Source organism: Salmo salar, chromosome 18 (genome assembly GCF_965601325.2).
Source record: "Salmo salar chromosome 18, fSalSal1, whole genome shotgun sequence".
NCBI classification, from domain to species: Eukaryota; Metazoa; Chordata; class Actinopteri; order Salmoniformes; family Salmonidae; genus Salmo; species Salmo salar.
In genome coordinates this window covers 16,394,419-16,414,228 of record NC_138308.1, presented here as the reverse complement: position 1 = coordinate 16,414,228, position 19,810 = coordinate 16,394,419, and the positions used below count along the sequence as shown (strand labels likewise).

The 19,810-nt window shown below is 41.1% G+C and overlaps 2 protein-coding genes across 4 annotated transcripts; one reads left to right on the top strand and one right to left on the bottom strand.

Moving 5' to 3' along the window:
- Nucleotides 1-268: 268 nt before the first annotated feature.
- yipf4 (Yip1 domain family, member 4) lies at nt 269-8,067 on the bottom strand. Its single transcript, XM_014154493.3, has 6 exons — nt 7,805-8,067; nt 3,325-3,478; nt 3,013-3,184; nt 2,528-2,605; nt 2,234-2,347; nt 269-2,061 (listed from the first exon to the last, which is right to left on the bottom strand). Exons 1-6 carry the CDS (start codon nt 7,860-7,862, stop codon nt 1,924-1,926), a joined length of 714 nt encoding a protein of 237 aa, XP_014009968.1. The 5' UTR covers nt 7,863-8,067; the 3' UTR covers nt 269-1,923.
- Nucleotides 8,068-8,070: 3 nt separating this feature from the next.
- Nucleotides 8,071-19,617, top strand: exo1 (exonuclease 1). 3 transcript variants are annotated; one of them, XM_014154489.3, is made up of 14 exons: nt 8,071-8,322; nt 8,988-9,191; nt 9,281-9,400; nt 9,603-9,726; nt 9,971-10,108; nt 10,614-10,826; nt 10,922-11,109; nt 11,241-11,343; nt 11,667-11,889; nt 12,290-12,518; nt 12,746-13,247; nt 13,416-13,508; nt 13,640-13,833; nt 16,345-19,617. In XM_014154489.3, the coding sequence occupies exons 2-14, from the start codon at nt 9,031-9,033 to the stop codon at nt 16,478-16,480; spliced, it is 2,424 nt and encodes an 807-aa protein (XP_014009964.1). In that variant the 5' UTR covers nt 8,071-8,322; nt 8,988-9,030; the 3' UTR covers nt 16,481-19,617. The 3 variants fall into 3 exon arrangements, with proteins under 3 accessions (XP_014009964.1, XP_014009963.1, XP_014009962.1); XM_014154488.3 differs by having other exon boundaries at nt 8,071-8,380; nt 9,023-9,191; XM_014154487.3 differs by having other exon boundaries at nt 8,071-8,380.
- Nucleotides 19,618-19,810: the final 193 nt, after the last annotated feature.

Below are 19,810 nucleotides of genomic sequence, written 5' to 3'. Positions count from 1 at the left end.
TCCATCTAGGTTTTTTGTTGTTGTGTACTAACACCAAAACAAACAAAACGCATACTCCCTTAAGACCTTCGCTTGAAAAAGGGCAATATTACCATTTGTCTCCCTTCAAACGCCGTAGCCACAACACAGCCAGTATACACTTCTTTAAAATAATCCAAGATAAAGCAAGACATCTGTAATACATTGACGTTTTTGCCGAAGTTTAGTCCTGCAATTTTACATCTAAGATATTTCTCAAGTGAATTAAAAAAAATTAAAACTACTCGTCTCTCGTTGAATGACAAACAATTTATTGAAGAATCCCGTCCATAGTTCCCACTCCTACTAGTAGTAGTACTGTTGGTCAATCACCGACAAAGGGGCATAAACTTAGGTTACTGAACTTCGTCTCGAGAAAAAAAAATTGTGCGTGAACAGCCGGAAAAAACCTGCCTAACAACAAAGTCACAAAATGCTGTCATTGTATATATGCGCAAACTGTTTAGACTGGGAAGCATGCAACAGGCTTTACACACTGCACCGACAGCAAGCAAACATCCCCCACTGTACAGACCAACAGTCGGTCCGGTGAGTTTAGGCCCACCCCACCAAGACACCTTTTATCATTTATAAAGCCCTTGAAGTCAGCCACCCCAATAACACCGAAATTGGCTTAGACTACATTAGCGTAAAACCAATGCAAATTTCCGTTCATCCTCTACCCCTAGAAACCATATGCATACTTTAATTTACTTTTCAGATATCCAATTTCAGATGTACTTTGAGACAAAGACTTAGGTCAAATTTGAGTTCAAATTGGCTAATTTCAACAACTGAGCATTTGCTATATTGTTCTAAAAGCGAATTATATACAATGTGTAAGCACATAACAGAATCTCAAAAATGGTTTCAATGCGTTTTTTCAGCTAATAATTCATAATTTTTCACTGTAAATTCCATATTACTAAATTAACCCCCCTGACAATAGTCTTTAATTGCTATAGTACATTCAACATTTCCTACATAAAGCTTGGGTGTGAAATTAAGTTTTTGCATGCAGATTAATGATATAACACATTACATACTGTTTGAGAATGTTGTTTAAAATATTTAGTACAGTACAACAGTTATACAGACAATTATGTTGATATATTTTATGCCGCCTTAATGTGAATTAATGAGTGTTTTATAACTCTCAATTGTTCCAGGTCTAGTAATTGTTCAAAATTGTATAACATGTTCTGAATACATACAATAGATACAAGCAAGTTGTCTGAAAATATACATCCGTTCAATAAAATATTTTTAAACAACTGTATAAAACAACTAATGAAAGGCACCAAACTTTAGTAGACTTTGTTTTATTTCACTCAAACTGCCCATCTACTTGTCTACCCAGGCTGAAATGACCACTAAATAATGCATAACAATGCATGACAGTATGCTTAGCCCACTCCCTTACACAATAAACCGTGGGGCAGACTTCTTTCTTAACCCCTTGGTTCAAATTGAACAAATTTGCACTGTATTTGGCACCACCTTCCTCTATGGAATAAAAGCATTAACAAAATCAATGACTGGTATGTTGTGACCCTCCCATGATTACCAAAACCAGATTTGACGCCTTAATTAAATAATTACAGTCCTTTTATATGATTCCAACGCGAACCTGCGATCTAATTACAATTCAATCTGAACACTGAGCTTAGACCATAAGCTACCACTTTTTACTGAGCACAGAGGTAAGGGGTACATTTAAATACACTGATGTAACATACACCCTTATATCCCCACAGTCTAGGATTGTAAACAGGGTTAAAGAGGGAGAAAATGACCTTTCAAAAATCCATGCTCCTTATTTTCATTGTGTAATTAATCCTTGTGTCTTTTCACGGTGCTTTGTGTCATTCTCCAACCAAAGTTCCACTGCCGCCATTTGTCCAATCAGACACCAGTATATAGTGACAGGAAGTAGATGTACAAAAGGAAAATAGGGTATATGAGCAGAGGCTTCTTGGTTTTGAATTCATCCCCAACGAGCAGCGAAGCAGCACTGTAAGCAGCCCAGAATACTCCAGAAAGCTGAAAAATGAAAAGTCCATTTGTATTATCTAAAAAAAAATCTAATCAAATACAGATGTAAAAATAGCTTTGAACAGGTTAGTGTATGTTAAATCACACGTGCAATGGTGAATTACAGAGATTCATTTGTGAGAAAAATCTGATAGAATAAAGGTTGATTATCTTTGCTCACCTTTATTAGTGTAGAAACAACATCAAAACCCCCAATGACCAAAAGCAATGGGGCTATAACGATGAGCGGGAGTAGAGAATATCCAATCACTCCAAGAACTTGTCCATAAGACACCTATCCGAAACAGAACAATGCAAGTCAGTGTTTCACAGCACGCCACATCATTCATGTTGTAATAGGAAGCAAATGTACATCCAAAGATGAATGTACAGTATCAAGTAAGAGAAATGTATTCCTCATCGAGACTAGGAATATGACTTATTTCAGCTAAATGTAAACTTTGGTGGATCTTACCTCACCACCAAGAACACGAGCCAGCAAAAAGATAGTTAAAGAGCCGAATATCCAAATGGTAATTATCCAAGACACGACCTTAGGAAAATAAAATAAAGCGACAAATAACTAAAACACAACAACAACAAAAATAATACACACCCTGAAAATTGTGACATTGTATCAAAGTCTCTAGAGGACAAAATATTTTGGTGTGGTAAGTTATTTTCTGAACATTCTTCCATCGTTAAATATATCAATGTAGGCTGCCTCCCACTTCATTCAATTCAGTAAGTGAAGAGAACCAGTGAATCAAGCACTGTTTGTGTGAGCAGCATGTGCATCTAATGTTGTTTCAAATCTCAACCCTACAATCGAAGTTCACCATTTACTTTTTCAGAGTAATCTAACTTAGTTGAACCAACAGCCCTCTCTGGGGGGCCAAGGGCCAGATGTAAGGTATGTTCTGAGATCAAAAGAATTCACAGCTTGAACTGCCGCCTCACCCTGAACTGTCCGTAGATGGAGATCATGGAGAAAAGGAGTACTATAGCCAGCGGGCCCCAGAAGTCAGGGTTGTCCCTCACAACCTGCCGGTTGAAGCCCAAGGAGGGCATTGGCATGAGCACACAGCGGATCTTGTAGTAGATGTCTTTCAGGTCGATGTCCAGCTCCTCCCTAATCATATAAGCGTATGAGATTGTACAGGAGCATCGTGCGATATCAGCACATTTAATTTGTAGTGATGGCCAAATCAAGTGTCATTTTAATATCAATGTAAATGGATAAAGAATGGGTTTCTTGAAGAAGGTACTCACAGAAGAGGTTTGTTGTCTTCGGGGTCATCCTCTTCTACTTCCAGGAGCCAGCCATAGCCTCGTTTCCTCAGGAACGTGGTTGCATATGGGTCTTTTGCATTGTCACTGCCCATGTTCAATTTAACATCTGGGGCATCAATAGTACCGCTTAGATCTGTAGGGAATTTAATGTATATGATTATTGCACATTTTGTCTCTCTGCCCCATAGCTAAATGAGTAGAATTGCATGAAAGTTGTTATACAATATCTAAATGTTCTCTCTGCCCCAAGGCAAAATGTCTAGTACTGCAAGAAATTCACTTTAAAAATGTTCTCTCCGCCTCAAGATGGGGGGCACTTAAATGTTTTTCCGCGAGGTGGGGGGCCCCCAAAAGGCTAGGACGGGTCCTGCAAGGTTTCCAAAACCTATCACAATCAAGGATCAATTGTTCCTAATCTAGATAGTGTTTCACACTTGACCAAATCACCTCAGCTAATCAAAAGGTATGTGGAATGCAGAAGGGCAAGACATGTCCCCCAGTGGTTGTCACACTGTCTAAATTACTTAAAGGCCCAGTGCAGTCAAAAATGTGATATCCCTGTTTTTTTATATATTTCCACACTATGAGGTTGGAATAATACAAATTGTGAAAATGATGATAATGCCCTTTTAGTGGATAAGCCTGTTTTTGTGGGACAGAATTTAGGCTTGGCTGATGACATCACAAGGCAGTAAATTAGTTAACAGACCAATAAGAAAAGAGTTCCAAACCTCTGCCATTAAAACCCATCAGAGTCTAAACCCCGTCTAAGCCGGGGAGTGGGGAGTGTTCTACTAAGCTATTTGATTATTTTTTTTAAGGTCATACCAAGGATCATTTAGCTATTTGATTTTGAATTTTAAGATGCCTTGAAGTATCCCAAAAATATGTAAAAAAAAATATTTGATGAAAAAATGTGTTTTGGTCTTACTGTTATTAGCCCATACATTGAATAACAGAGAATCCCCCAAAAAATGTAAAGGAAGTTTGCTCTGATGTGTCTGTCCTATTACTGAGAGATATAAGAATGATCAGGAAATATATTTTTTACATGTATTTCACCCCACATTTTTGGCATTAAACAGTCCACATATAATTCTATTCGTTTTTTCAACTGGTACCGGGGATCTTCAAACGAGTCTTGCAAAACAACCGACATGTACATGTTCGTGAGAGTCTCACCTTTGTACAGAGGGGTAATATATGTGTGAAGCCCAAACAGTTTGGACGCTACAGACAGAAATTGGCAGATCGGCTCAGAAGAGTCTTGCGGAGGTCATAGAGCAAAACGGAGAACATTGTGTTCGTGAGCGTCTCGTCTTTCCATAGAGGGGTCATTATAGTTTGTAGGCCAAACCGTTCGGACGCTACAGCCGATTTTGTGAGAAGACAAATTTGGGGGATTTCTCATGGTATGACAAACACCGCTCTAGCTCTGACACCTTTTACCAGCAGATGCGTTATGGCGACATAAGAGGATGAGACGTATCTGATGCAAAAAAAAACATTTCTGTAGCTTAAACGGAGAGATTATGTGGATTTTTTTATTATTATGCTAATTAAATTTCAGCGCAGGCGCAGCCATCAACCTTAGGGGGTTCGTTTTCAGTTTTCCCCACTGAGGTATACTAAGAACTGGAGACTGCGTCCATGATATCCGCCCGTTGTTTTCAAGGTAATCTACTCGTGTTCGTATATGCCGATTCATGGAACATCTATATCTGGGTTGGATCTGTTTTATATGGGCCAACATCACATGCGCTTGCACTTATAGGCTGACCACACCGCTCGAGCAAAATAAATGTAGGAATATATGTTATTCAATTATAGCATCCACACTGCTCGCACACGCCACCGAGCGTCTGCGTTGCCAAGGGCTAAAATAGAAGTCATTCCTATTTCTGATGCAGATCGCGCTGCAAGTCCTGCCTCTACCATCTCCTCATTGGTTTATAGAAGCAGGTACCCACATGCCATCTCCTCATTGGTTATACCCATGTGGGTGATTGAAAGATGAACTGTTTTGCTGGTTGTCGTGGTAACACTATGAAAGTGTAGATGCCAATCACCATATAAATTCAAAGATGAAAAAGCCTGGAAGGAGGAGAGATGACTAGAAACGATTCGGTTGACCGTTTTATGTGTGAATTAATTGTCGGAGTAGAGGACCTTGTGCATTTCAGGTAAAATAACTCAATGTTTATATGCCAGGACAAATTAGCTTGCAACAGCAAGCTAGCTAAATAGGACAAATTAGCTAGCAAGTGCAAGCTAACTAGCGAAATTGCCATACATGTTTAATGCTTTTCGACCTGTCCCCAAATTACTGTCATTGGTTCAGAGTTTTTGATATTTTAACCTGCGTGTCGTGATCGCGTTTGGTGTGGGGGGACAAAATACATTTATGCACGATAGCGCACTCGCATAGCCGGTTTGGGTTCCGTTCACACAGGGAGCAGTGCGAGCAGCGACATCACATTATCCAAAACATGGCAGACATTGGATGAATATACATAAAAAATGTTATCTTCAGATGCTGAGTTTTATTTTATTTTATTTTTTTAAATCAGCCTCAGCAACAATTATTTGAATAAGTCAATGTGTGTTTTATGCACAATGGTGATGACTAAAGTATCTTATTAGGAATTTTAATATATGACTTCTCTATGTGACCTGTGGTGGCTAATTTCTGCATTACCAAATGAGGAGAGTTACAAACACACCAGTCTGAGTTAAACTACATATTTAATAATTAAGATACTTTTGCAAAAGTACTTTGACCTTCAATAGTGCACTCTCTCGAATGAACCAGGAAGGTCACTATACAACAATACAAAGAGCTTTTCATACCCATGAATCCACCCCTTCAACGTACATTGACGAACCACAAATCTTACGAACAGTTCACAAAGGTTAAGTTTTGTATGAAAAGATATATAAAACACAGCAGACAGCAACTGCTATCTCAACAGTGTTCATTATATAGACCGGTGTCTGGTCTCCCTAGAACCATCCCTCCCTGGTACGGTATAGAACAAAACCATTAGCTCATGTCCTCTGGAATGCTTTTTAGACATTCTTATCAAAATACATCATAAATCTCCTCTGTCAGTTTTATCTCAGAGGCCCATCCTCAGTAAGACACCTCTTGTTCCCACTCCTGGACAAGCTCACTGAGGGGAGTGACTTGCGCACAGACATTGTGGAGACAAATAATTGGTTCCCCATTAATCACACCATCCCTTCACATGGTTTAAGAATAGGTAAAGACATTCACATATGAAGACAATGTTTCATTCAGTCCTCCTCTCTTGCTGATATTCTGCATAGCAACAGAGACATGTAAAAAACAAGTCTGACCTCTCCCATCTGGGCCCCAAGTGACTGAGCCCCAGCTAAGGGAAACGTGCAACTGAAAGACACCAGAGACCAAAGGACACTTTCTAATGACAAGTATCTCACATAAGCATATTATACTAATAAAACATCTTAATTATCTATGTTACCCAACTAATTCTGATTCATCCACCACAGACCTCTATGGAAATTTTCTTCCTGGGCAATATGTGAAAACCACACCTCCATTTCCTGGTTGCTAAAATTCTAATAGTTTGCCTAATTTCAGTTAATGTGATAGTACAATGATTCTCTACACTGCATGTTTTATCTAAACTGCTGTGAAATATATTTTCAATAACCAAAAATATTGTATTTTCAGCTGGTGTACAAAATCTAAAGTAAAAGACGCAAAAAATAAACTAAAGAACAGGATGCATAGACATAGCGCACATAAAACAGACACTGCTTCTTCGACTTGCTTTCAATGAGAACAGATCTATAATGTACATTTCTATGTGAATTTGGTCGGTGCCCTAGAAAGTTACATATTGCAGATTTAAACTGCAGTACCGAAGAAAAACTCTAGGAGCAGTCAAAACTGTGCCTGGCCCCCTTGGTTTTCACCTCCCTACTCAGACCACTCGCAGACAGCCCTAGCAATTTGTCTTTACTAGGAAGTTATTCGTCTCTTTTTGACCATTTTAATTGAAAACAATCACAGTAAGGTACTTGTTACCCAGAAATGATTTGATATTAAGATAAACGGCTGCATTGGAACTTAAAACTATTTACTCAATGGGAAACACACTAAACTATTCCAAACAGATTATAGAGTTTTGTATTAAACGTATCTTCAATAGAATAATATTTGTTAGGTGGATTTCCTTCAGTTATATAGTTAACGTTACCTAGCTTGCTAACGTTAGCCTAGCCGTACAGTAGCAGCAGAAAGTTGTCAAATCTCTCCGAACCACGGTAACTTGACAAAAACGACAACACTTTACTCAAGCTAGTTACCCAATGAATGAATGTCAAGTTAGCAGAATGACGTGTTGACAAATACGGTAGGTAACTAAAAATAATGAAACACATGACAGTATTCACGGCCTGCTAACATTACCCTCGGCTTCAGTTGATGAGACGAAAGTAAAATCTCCGTTGGTGGGAGAGAGATGCATTGTTGATGTTTTGCCAACAACCTTCAAGTCCTAATAACTGACATTTAAATAAAGGGTTTAATTGAATAGATTGCCACAAGTAAATACAACGTTGTCATTGACTGGATTTCACAATATTTTCCCAACTATTCCATCTTGTTGTTGAGGTATCGTTTGCTCAAACACACAGGCAGCTACCGAAGCAGGAAGTGCAATGGAGGCTGGGAAAGACGACACGTCAAAAAATCCTAACACGGCAGCAGACAAGCTCGCCATCTAGTGGGGGGGAAAGGTGACGCTGGACTCCCAAAATCAATACGCAGCATGACACCAAAAAAAGAGATCCGGTTACTCCCTTCTCCTTTTGTCGACCAAAGACCCTCCCCCACATATGGTTGGTCAGAATAGACTGACCAATAGTATCAGCTCGTTGTGAACTCCTACTTTTGCCGCTAAAACCGAACTCCTGTGAGATAATAAGGTGTCCCGGTACCGTTCAGTTCTTACTATTTGTCATTGTTAACTCTTTCAATTCGCGGGTAAATATCTTGGTAGCTTGCTAATGGTGTCTTATATTCTTGTATTTATTTCAAAATAACATATTCAAATGTATTAATTTAGCTATGCGCTAGCCAGAGTTTCCTAGAAAATTTCGCTAGCCCACTTCATTCCCATTGTTCGAACTGCTAACTAACGTTAGCTAGCTACAACTTGCGTTTGTTTTTTACAGCACCAACAATGTATTTATAGCTATATTGGTTAGGTAGTTGGTTAGCTAACTAACGTTAGTGGCCGTGCTAGGTGGCTAGCTAACTTTAGCCAACTTGCTACATGTGTTTGTCATCACTGACAGTCACTGGTGAGTGGCGAAAGGTTTTTGAAGATCCACGAACGTTAGAATGAATTAACGTTAGTTACGATCGGTTTCTAGCTAGAATTCATAATCATTTACTCTGCTATGTCCAGGTAAATGAGCAGGTATATGCAGATTACGATTAACTAGCTAGTCTAGTCGTTAACACTTTGCAAAGTTACATGAATGCTCCCTAACAAGTTAACGTTAACTAGGTAAAGTATTATTTTATTTTAATAAGTCTAGTTTAATTATAATGTTTTGTCAAATGGTCTCCCTGTCCATGAATATAGCAAGCAACTGTCCTGAATGTTAGTGGCATCTTCAGATTAAAAAATGGGGATCCAGGGGCTGTTGCAGTTCCTCAAAGATGCCTCGGAGCCCATCAGCGTGAGGAAGTACAAGGGACAGACGGTGGCCGTAGACACATATTGCTGGCTTCATAAAGGGGCATTTTCTTGTGCAGAGAAACTTGCCAAAGGGGAGCCAACTGACCAGTAAGCTGTTTTATAGCTATCTCAGTATGCATTAACTACCTAACCCTATTAATATAACTATTTAACCCTATGCATTTTCTTTCACATAGGTATGTGACATACTGCATGAAGTTTGTGGACATGCTGTTGTCTTTTGGTGTGAAGCCCATCTTGGTGTTTGATGGCTGCAATCTGCCTTCAAAACAGGAGGTGGACAAAGCTCGCAGAGAGTAAGTGTGTGTGTGGACCTTTTAATTTTCTTTAAAGCTAAGATGGTGATGAGTGAGTTAATGTTAGGCCTAGATGGTATTTGCTGTAATGTCTCCTTTTAATGAAAGAAAATCTTTCCATGTACTTGACTAGGTAGTTTCTTGAATAGAACGGAGTAAATATTTTTACCCAAAAAAGTAAGACCTGACGTCTGTCTTCCAGGCGTCGTCAGGCAAATCTGCAGAAAGGTAAGCAGCTCCTACGCGAGGGAAAGATTTCAGAGGCCAGAGACTGCTTTACTCGCTGTGTTACCGTCACCCCTTCCATGGCCCATGATGTCATCAAGGTAAATGTTTCCAATACTGCTAAAACTGTTAAGATTAAAAAATGCTTTCTAGTGATCAGTATTTTTAACTGAAACCTATGATGCATATCTTGAATGAAGTGCGTCTATTTGCTGGTTTTGTGCAGTGGTTTAATCTGTCTTAACCGGTTAAACTCGTCATCTGTTTTGTGATGCACTGCTTAATGTTTGATTGTAAATTGGTTGCTTAAAATTGTTTATTCAGCTGAAATAATGTTCTCTCTAGGCTGCAAGGACCAGAGGAGTGGACTGTGTGGTGGCCCCGTATGAAGCTGATGCCCAGCTGGCCTTCCTTAACAAGGCTGGCATTGCACAGGCTATCATCACTGAAGACTCTGACTTATTGGCGTTTGGCTGCAAAAAAGTACAGAATTAGGTCCTTTAAGATGCTGCTCTCTGTGGAATTTCTGTAATGCATTTGTCACAATCATCATCTGGCTTTAAAGTAACTGTCTGGTTTTTCCAGATTTCTATGTAATATATGGCCAATAATTAATTAAAATGAGTGAAATAAGTTTCCTTCCAAAAAAATTGTAATTAAGTATGTTACAAAGCAGCTTTTCTGTGTTAGAATGGTGTGGTCATTAATAACATTCATGCGAGTAGATCTCTGGTTGGCCATCTCATCCGCAGGAGATGGCAACCATTTTTAAAATGTCTGTTTGAGATATCATTTTGAGGTGTTTTTTTTCTCTTTTCAATTTATTATTTGGCAACATGCGCGTATAGGATGAGTGAGTCAACATTATTTGGGTATGGGTTAACAGAATATGAACTTTTAAATGTGAGATTTTAACTGGACAGTTACTTTAATGGAAACTTAGATTATGGTAATGACCATAATGGGTTCTGCTGGTCATCTCTCTCAGGTGATCCTAAAGATGGACAAACAGGGGAACGGTCTAGAGATTGACCAGAACCACCTGGGGCGGTGCCGCTCTCTGGGTGACGTCTTCACGGAAGAGAAGTTCCGCCACATGTGTATTCTCTCTGGCTGTGACTATCTGTCCTCACTCTATGGGATTGGCTTGGGCAAAGCCTGTAAACTGCTGAGGATGGCAAACAACCCTGACATCATTAAGGTAAGTTTGAATGGGAATTGGTAGTAGAACTAGCACATAGGTAGAAATTAAACTATAATGAAAATGGCCCCTCTAACTTGTTTATGTACTTTCAGGTGATAAGGAAGATGGGCCAGTACCTGAAGATGAATGTGGTTGTGCCAGACGAGTACGTTGACGGCTTTGTTAAGGCCAATAACACCTTCCTCTACCAGCTGGTGTTTGATCCCATCAAGAGGAAGGTGGTGCCTCTCAACCCCTATCCAGAGCACATGGACCCTGCCACCCTCAGCTACGCTGGCCGGTATCCTTTCACTCAGTGGCAGGCCTAACTCCTGCTCTATACATGTTGATTAGTAGCAAAATGGAAAATAAGACACTAGTGCTTTCCCATTTACTACCAGTACAATATGTTGTCCTTAATGTTTAATCCAGTAATTTAGGAGATTGCAAAGGTTTACAGGTGGCCCTGGGTAACCTGGATATAAACACCATGGAGAGGATTGATGACTTCAACCCAGATGCTACAAATGTCAAGGTACTGGCACTAGGTAGAATGATTAATATAAGTCATTTCTATACAAACACTACTCATTCATCATCACAAGTTGTACTGCTAGGTTGTTGTTTTGCTTGTGTCCTTAGTGTTGTATACATGGGGTACTTAGCTATTTGTAGTCAATCAGTACAATTGTATTAATATTTAACTTACAAATGTGTTTGTCGCTAGAGTGCTTAATCTAGCCTTACCCCAGATCTGTATGCTGTACATGTATGGCATGACAACCATAGAGGAGTTGGCTAAAGTGCACGTAATTTACACTAACGTATCTAAATCCTTCCTCCCTTTGTGTTTCTTAGCCAGTGAAACCACGCAGTCGTGGCTGGAATGACAGCCAGGTGACTCGGGCCTCCACACACCCTAGCATCTGGAGCAGAGGTTACATACCAGGCACCCTCTCTGCCTCCCAGCCTGTGGGCTCTCCACAGAGGCCTCCCTCAACTAGGGGGAAGGAGAGGGTCATCAGTGTGCAGGGGCTGAGGCTTCCTCACAAGAACACACAGGTTAAGAGACCCAGAGAAGGTGAGATTAGTCTGCTATCTCGTTGTTGCACTGTCATGTTTGAGAGGTGTTCTTTCTGTCACCGTAGGAAGGAAGATTATTTGATTAATCCAGTTCTGTTTAAATAGGTGTGAGAGGATTTGGGATTATTCAGGGGAAACACATTTTATTGCCATAACATCCCAGTTCATCTTGTGAAGTTTTATCAGTCATTCTATGGTAAAGCTTATACTTATATAACATTGGGTGGACCTTCAAAATGTAATGTTCAAATAGAACAGGAAAAATCTTCTTGGTCATTATACAAAAGTTTATCAATGTATTTGATTAATGTAAACCGCAACATTCTTTCCAAGTGGTGTTGATGAATATTTTTATTATAGACCCGACACAAACTTCTGATTTCCTTTATCTCCCAAAGACTCTGGTGTTTCAGACCAGGATGTGCTGCAGCAGTACTCTCCCTCCGGTCAGAAGCGGTCCAGAGGGGAGGAGGACCCTGGACCCACAGAGAGCCATCACATCTCCACATGCCCCCGGCCCAGTGCCACTGCTGCCGCTACCCATCCCAGACCACACAACCGCTTCGCCACCCTGCTACAGAGGAGAAACCAGGAAGGAGGTGGAGACGGGCAGGGAATGCAAAGCAGGTATGGTCTTATAATACACACTTTAAGTCATTGCAACAGCTATTTAATTATATAAGAAATCTTTCAAACTCGTCTTGTCTTTTACATTACTAAAAATGACCTACCTAAAACCACTGGTTCTTCCAATTGTTTTCTTGATCGCATTGTTTGGCCCACATTTGACCAGTTTTTGTTTTATTTTGAATGTTTTGTGATACTGACTAAATGGTTGATGTATTCCCCTATAGGTTCTTCTGTAGTGGCAGCAGCTCCAGTGAGGTGGCCAGCCAGAATCCGGAGTCTTTTGTCAAAGGGGAGGTGTCTCAGGATGAGGTCACAGAGGACCCCAGGGAGGACTATTGTATCGGAGGATATGCTGAGACAGAGGAAAATGACTCTGTTGACCCTCATAGCCCACCCCCCTCCCCTCTGTCTGCCAGTCAAGGGTTAGGGGTATTCCGCTGGTCAGGCAGCTCCTCAGAGAGATCCAGGACCCCGACACCCACATCCGGCCTCTCGGCACTGCAGCAGTTCCAGCGCAAGAAGGAAAGCTTCTCCTGGAGCCAGGAAGGCCAGAGGACTCGGAAGACCCCCGGAGCCCCATCCCCAATTCTGGGCAAAGAAGACAAGGATTCACCACCAAACTCTCCACCGTCTCAGGACAGTGCCTACTTCTCTCAGCATAACCACACTTCCTGCAATGTAGTGGAAGTGTCCCCACCCACTCGGCTGGAGGATGCCACCAGGCCTGTACGTCACCGTTTCCTCTGCTAATTAGTCATGCGTAGGCTTCATAACATTTGCATGTGCATCATTGCAAGCTAGTTGAGGGTGCATATGCATGGCTTTTTTTATGTTGTGGTTTGAATGAGTGGAGGCAGTGGCTTTATTAATTTACTGCCTGTTCTGTTTTCTAAGAAAATTTACTCCAGTAAGGATTCAGACTCTGTCAAAAGCCCCAGTTCCTCTCCAACAGCAGATGTAAAGAAATCCAGCACAATGAGACCGAAGGTAGCTTACTTTATGTGGGACCATTTTGTATCATGTTGGTTCAACAGAGATTTGGCAGCTAGAACACTTTTGGGATGAACATGCTATATATCCCCACAGTGAAGAATTTTCCTTCCCATCTCTCTCACCAGGTTGCAGGTCTCCCGCGGATGAAACCCGGTGACCAAGGGAAAGGGACAAAGATCCGACCCTCTGCCCCTGCCAGGGCCAGCGGCCTCCGTAAAAAGCCTGCAGGTCCTGGACAGAAACTCACCACCAACAATGAGAACAACCCTGGCCTCCAGGCCACCATCAGTGGCCTCTGGAAAAACTTTGGTTTTAAGAAGTAAGTGAGGGTAATCATAACCTGCGTAGTCCTCAACCCTGTAGCTGGATTACACCTTTCAATTGTCTTTGCTTTTGTATAAGATTATATGTGATGCCTAATACCAACCTTCAACAGTAGTTCCCATACTTGCATATTTCCCCCTTTTTTGAACACAACCAATTTATATTCAAAGGACCTGTCACAAACTTGTCTCAAATTTCTATACTGAACAAAAATATAAACTCAACATGCAACAATATCAAAGATTTTACTGAGACAGTTGTGAAGAGGGCACGACAAAGCCTATTCCCCCTCAGGAGACTGAAAAGATTTGGCATGGGTCCTCAGATCTTCAAAAGGTTCTACAGCTCCCAGTACATCACTGGCATCAAGCTTCCTGCCATCCATGACCTCTATAGCAGAAAAATGGTCAGACTCCAGCCACCCTAGTCATAGACTGTTCTCTCTGCTACCACACGGCAAGCGGTACCGGAGCACCAGGTGTAGGCCCAAAAGGCTTCTTAACAATTTCTACCCCCAAGCCTTAAGACTCCTGAACAGCTAATCAAAGAGCCCAATTTTACACTGCTGCTACTCTGTTTATTATCGATGCATAATCACTTTAATAACTCTACCTACGGGTACATATTACCTTGATTAACCAGTGCCCAGCACATTGATTCTGTACTACTACCCCCTGTATATAGCCTCGCTGTTGTTATTTTACTGCTGCTATTTAATTATTTGTTTCTTCTGGGTTTTTTAAAAACTTTTTTTCCTTTTTTTAAAATCATTGTTAAGGGCTTGTAAGTAAGCATTTCACTGTAAGGTCTACACCTGTTGTATTCGGCGCATGTGACAACCCTTAAAAAAATGGGCCTCAGGATCTCATCACGGTATTTCTGTGCATTGAAATTGCCATCGATAAAATGCAATGGTGTTAGTTGTCCGTAGCTTATGCCTGCCCACACCATAACCCCACTGCCACCATGGGGCACTCTGTTCACAATGTTGACATCAGCAAACTGCTCACCCACATTAAGCGATACACGTGGTCTGCGGTTGTGAGGCCGGTTGGACATACTGACAAATTCTCTAAAACGACAGAGGTGTCTTATGGAAGAGAAATTCACGTTTAATTCTCTGGCAACCGTTCTGGTGGACATTCCTGCAGTCAGCATGCCAATTGCACGCTCCCTCAACTTGAGACATCTTTGGCATTGTGTTGTGTGGCAAAACTGCTCATTTCTGTTGGCTATATAGAGTACTGAATATGTTTTGTTTCAGATTCCACTAGTCTTCACTTGAGTGAATGATTGCTACACTGAACAACAATTATAAATGCAATGTGTAACGTGTTGGTTTCATGAGCTGAAAAAAAGATTCCAGAAATTGTCTATATGCACAAAAATCTTATTTCTCTCAAATTTTGTGCACACATTTGTTTACATCCCTGTTAGTGAGCATTTCTCCTTTACCAAAATAATCCATCCACCTCAGGTGTGGCATATCAAGAAGCTAAAAAAAAACAGCATGATCTTTGCACAGGTGCACCTTGTGCTGGGGACAATAAAAAGCCACTCTAAAATGTGCAGAATTGTCACAGATGTCTCACGTTTTGGCGGGGGGGTGTGTGTAATTGGCATGCTGACTGCAGGAATGTCCACCAGAGCTGTTGACAGAGAATTTAATGTTAATTTCTCTACTATAAGCCACCTCTGTCGTTTTTTGAGAATTTGTCAGTATGTCCAACCGGCCTCACAACCGCAGACCACGTATATGGCGTCGTGTGGGCGAGCGGTTCGCTGATGTCAACCGAGTGCCCTGTGGTCGTGAGGGTATGGGCAGGCATAAGCTGCGAACACAATTGCATTTTATCGATGGCAATTTGCATATACAGACATACCGTGACGAGATCCTGAAGCCTGTTGTTGTGCCATTCATCAGCCACCATCTCATGTTTCAGCATGATAATGCACGGCCCCATGTCACAAGGATCTGTACACAAGTCCTGGAAGCTGACAATGTCTCGGTTCTTCCACGGCCTGCATTCTCACCAGACATGTCACCCATTGAGCATGTTTGGGATTCTTTGGATCGACGTGTACGAGTGGGACTACATTCCACAGGCCACAATCAACAGCCTGATCAACTCTGCGAAGATGTCACGATGCATGAGGCAAATGGTGGTCACCAGATACTGTCAAATCTTCTGGTCTACGCCCCTACTTTAAAAAACAAAATGTTTTTTTTTCAGTTATCTTTGAACAACTGATGGATATCTGTATTCCCAGTTGTGAAATCCATAGATTAGGGCCAAATGAATTTATTTCAATTGACATATTTACTTGAACTAACTCATATGAACTAACTCAGTAAACTCTTTGAAATTGTTGCATTTATATTTTTCAGTGTTGATCACAGCTTTTACAAGCTAGATTACAGCTTTACCAATTATATGATAACCATCTCTTTCTTGTGACCTACTTTTCATCGGAACTACGTTGATTGTGTTTTTCTGTGTTGCAGAGAAAATCCGAAGATCAACCCCTGTAAGAAAGGAGAGCCCATGTCACCAGTGAAGGACAACGTGCTAGCCCTCACACCTGAAACGGACAAGGATATTTACTTAATCTCCAGTGTTCAGAAAACCGTATGCCTCTGATGCCGCGTTTTATAAAACATTTTCACAGGCCGAACACCCTGTGAAAGCCTTCGCTTTACAACATACTGTGTATGTTAATACGTGGTGGATTTTTATGGACTAGATGTAATTGATTTCAGTTTAAATAAATGCAACTTTCTTAAAGGTTTAGGCTGTTATTAAAAATATATTATTTGTAGGTTGTTGAAGTAATCTTATTTCATAGCCGTAGTCTTACTTCATGGCCGAAAGTATGTGAACTCCTGCTCGGCGAACATCTCATTCTTAAATCATGGGCATTAATGTGGAATTGCCCCCTTTTTGCTGCTACAACAGCCTCCCCTCTCTGGGAAGGATTTCCACTAGATGTTGTAACATTGCTGTGGGGACTTGCTTCCATTCAGCCACAAGAGCATTAGTAAAGTTGGGCACTGATGTTGGGTGATTTGGCCTGGCTCGCAGTCGGTGTTCCAATTCATCCCAAGGTGTTCGATGGGGTTGATGTCAGGGCTCTGTTCAGGCCAGTGAAGTTCTTCCACACCAATCTCTACAAACCATTTCTGTGTGGACTTCGCTTTGTACATGGGGGCATTGTCATGCTGAAACAGGAAAGGGCCTTCCCCTATCTGTTGCCATAAAGTTGGATGCACAGAATAGTCTAGAATGTCGTGTGCTGTAGTGTTAAGATTTTCCTTCACTGGAAATAAGGGGCCTAACCCGAAATATGAAAAACAGTCCCAGACCATTATTCCTCCTCCACCAAACTTTACAGTTGTCACTATCTATTGGGGCAGGTAGCGTTCTCCTGGCATCTGCCAAACCAAGATTCGTCTGTTGGACTGCCAGATGGAGAAGCGCGATTTTGTAAAAAAAGAAAAAAAATGTTTAGCCCTTTTTCTCCCTAATTTTGTGGTATCCAATTGGTAGTTAGTCTTGTCCCATCGCTGCAACTCCCGTACGGACTTGAGAGGTGAAGGTCGAGAGCCGTGCGTCCTCCAAAACGCAACCCACACTAATTCTTGACACCACGCCCGCTTAACCCGGAAGCCAGATGCACCAATGTGTCGGAGGAAACACTATACCTGGCGACCGTGTCAGCGTGCATTGCGCCCGGCCCGCCACAGGAGTCGCTAGTGCGCAGTGGTACAGGAACATCCCTGCCGACCAAACCCTCCCCTAACCTGGGTCGCGGCCAGCTGCGACAGAGCCTGGACTCAAACCAGGATCTCTAGTGACACAGCTAGCACTGCGATGCAGTGCCTTAGACCACTGCGCCACTCTGGAGCCCGAGAATGCGTTTCCACCTTTTTCTGGAGTCTAATGGTGGTGAGCTTTACACCAGTCCTGCTGATGCTTGGCATTGTGCATGGTGATCTTAGTGTGTGTGCGGCTGCTTGGCCATGGAAACCCATTTCATGAAGCTCCCGACGAACCGTTATTGTGCTGACGTTGCTTCTAGTTGCAGTTTAAAACACGGTAGTGAGTGTTGCAACTGAGGACAGATGATTTTTACAAGCTTCAACGCTCAGCGGTCCCGTTCTGAGCTTTTGTGGCCTACCACTTCACGGCTGAGCCGTTGTTGATCTTCAATGTTTCCACTTCACAATAACATCCGTTACAGTTGACGGGGGCAGCTCTAGCAGGGCAGAAATTTGACGAACTGACTTGTTGGAAAGGCTTTTCAGTAAAGCCATTCTACTGCCAATGTTTCTCTATGGAGATTGCATGGCCGTGTGCTCGATTTTATACATCTATCAGTGACAGGTGTGGCTGAAATACCTGACCACTAAATTGAAAGGGTGTCCACATACTTTTGCCCATGTAGTAAATAAATGATTACACAATCTGAGTTCATGGTCATAGAATGTTTGGTTCTCATAAGAAATATCAACAGAGTAGGTATGTGTGAAGTGAACCCTTAAGATGGTTGAAGAATGAACAATGCATGTTTACTTAAAATGGCCTACCACCATGCTAACCCTGGAATGTTGAGTTAGCACAGGTGGCTCTGTGCCTGAGAATGATAATTTTTCTTATGTTTACAGTAGGCCTACTTTATAGTCACTTGAGGGCTCCCGAGTGATGCAGTGGTCTAAGGCACTGCATCTCAGTGCTAGAGGCGTCACTACAGACCCTGGTTCGATTCCAGGCTGTATCACAACCGGCCGTGATTGGGAGTCCCATAGGGCGGTGCGCAATTTGCCCAGTGTTGTTAGGGTTTGGCCGGGGTAGGCTGTCATCGTAAATAAGAACTTGTTCTTTACTGACTTGCCTTGTTAAAGGTTAAATAAATAAAAAATATTGAGTTTATGGTTAATAACTGGATTTGATCAATTTTAAATGAGGCATATGGAAAAACATCCCAGAAAGCAAACACTATTGGAGGGTGGTACACTTGATCATTCAGTAGCTTTTTGTAACTGAACTCATTCCTATGTAACTTTCATTTTATTAAAATGTATTTGAAAAACAATTCCCTTTTTGTGCAGTAATATTTATGTATATCCTGGTAACACTTTATAATAACCTTTTCTATAATATTTCTACATGTTTTGTTTTAAATACCTATGAAGGGTAAGGTCTAGAATGCTTATACATGTTTAGAAATAGTTGGGGTACTTATAAATCATTTATAAATGCTTATTTATTAAGGTTATAAAAGTAAAACATTAAAGGCCGTGGCTATCAGGTGTAGTGTTTTGCAGACTGCCTGGCCTATTCAATCAAAATCTGAATTTTCATGATCACATTTAAACATTGTAAGGAAAGCGTGATTGAACTGATATGTTGTTCACGATTCTTGCTAATCAAAAATAATGATTTTTTCTTTTCTCACTTGATTACTGTGTTATATTCCTTGTATATAGCCTCATAGTTATTTTATTGTGTTGCTATTTTTAGTTTATTTAGCACACTTTAATTACTTTTTAAAAACTGCATTGTTGCTTAAGGGCTCGTAAGTAAAGCATTTCACGGTAAGGTCTACTGTTGTATTCGGCGCATGTGACAATGTTATTTTATTATATTGAGTAGGGTTTTGGTAGCTTTATGTTGACGCAGTTGACTGCAGTATTTAAATACCATGAAGACAGGACCAAATGTCTTTCTAATCAAAAGATGCATGTCGAAAATAAAACTGGCATATTAACATTGTGAAACTAGCGTATTGTTGTCTGTTAACAGATGCCTATCAGATGAATTATTACACTCATTCCATCATTGGGCCACAAAGCAAAATACCTCAGCTCTCCCAGATGCCTGGCGTGCTTGAGTCTCAATTTACCCCACATATTGCACAACTGACAGTGACCTCACCTCCTGAAGACGGAGGATGGGTAAGTGTTACATTTA

What these genes read in the sequence shown, in the direction of transcription:
- exo1 (XM_014154489.3), top strand. Translation starts at nt 9,031, where the DNA reads ATGGGGATCCAGGGGCTGTTGCAGTTCCTCAAAGATGCCTCGGAGCCC. An exon ending in TGGCCCATGATGTCATCAAG is followed by an intron (nt 9,727 to 9,970) that starts GTAAATGTTTCC and finishes TGTTCTCTCTAG; the next exon opens with GCTGCAAGGACCAGAGGAGT. An exon ending in CCAGCACAATGAGACCGAAG is followed by an intron (nt 13,509 to 13,639) that starts GTAGCTTACTTT and finishes CTCTCTCACCAG; the next exon opens with GTTGCAGGTCTCCCGCGGAT.
- yipf4 (XM_014154493.3), bottom strand. Translation starts at nt 7,862, where the DNA reads ATGCATCTCTCTCCCACCAACGGAGATTTTACTTTCGTCTCATCAACT. An exon ending in CTCATCAACTGAAGCCGAGG is followed by an intron (nt 3,479 to 7,804) that starts GTAATGTTAGCA and finishes AATTCCCTACAG; the next exon opens with ATCTAAGCGGTACTATTGAT. An exon ending in GAAGACAACAAACCTCTTCT is followed by an intron (nt 3,185 to 3,324) that starts GTGAGTACCTTC and finishes TTATATGATTAG; the next exon opens with GGAGGAGCTGGACATCGACC.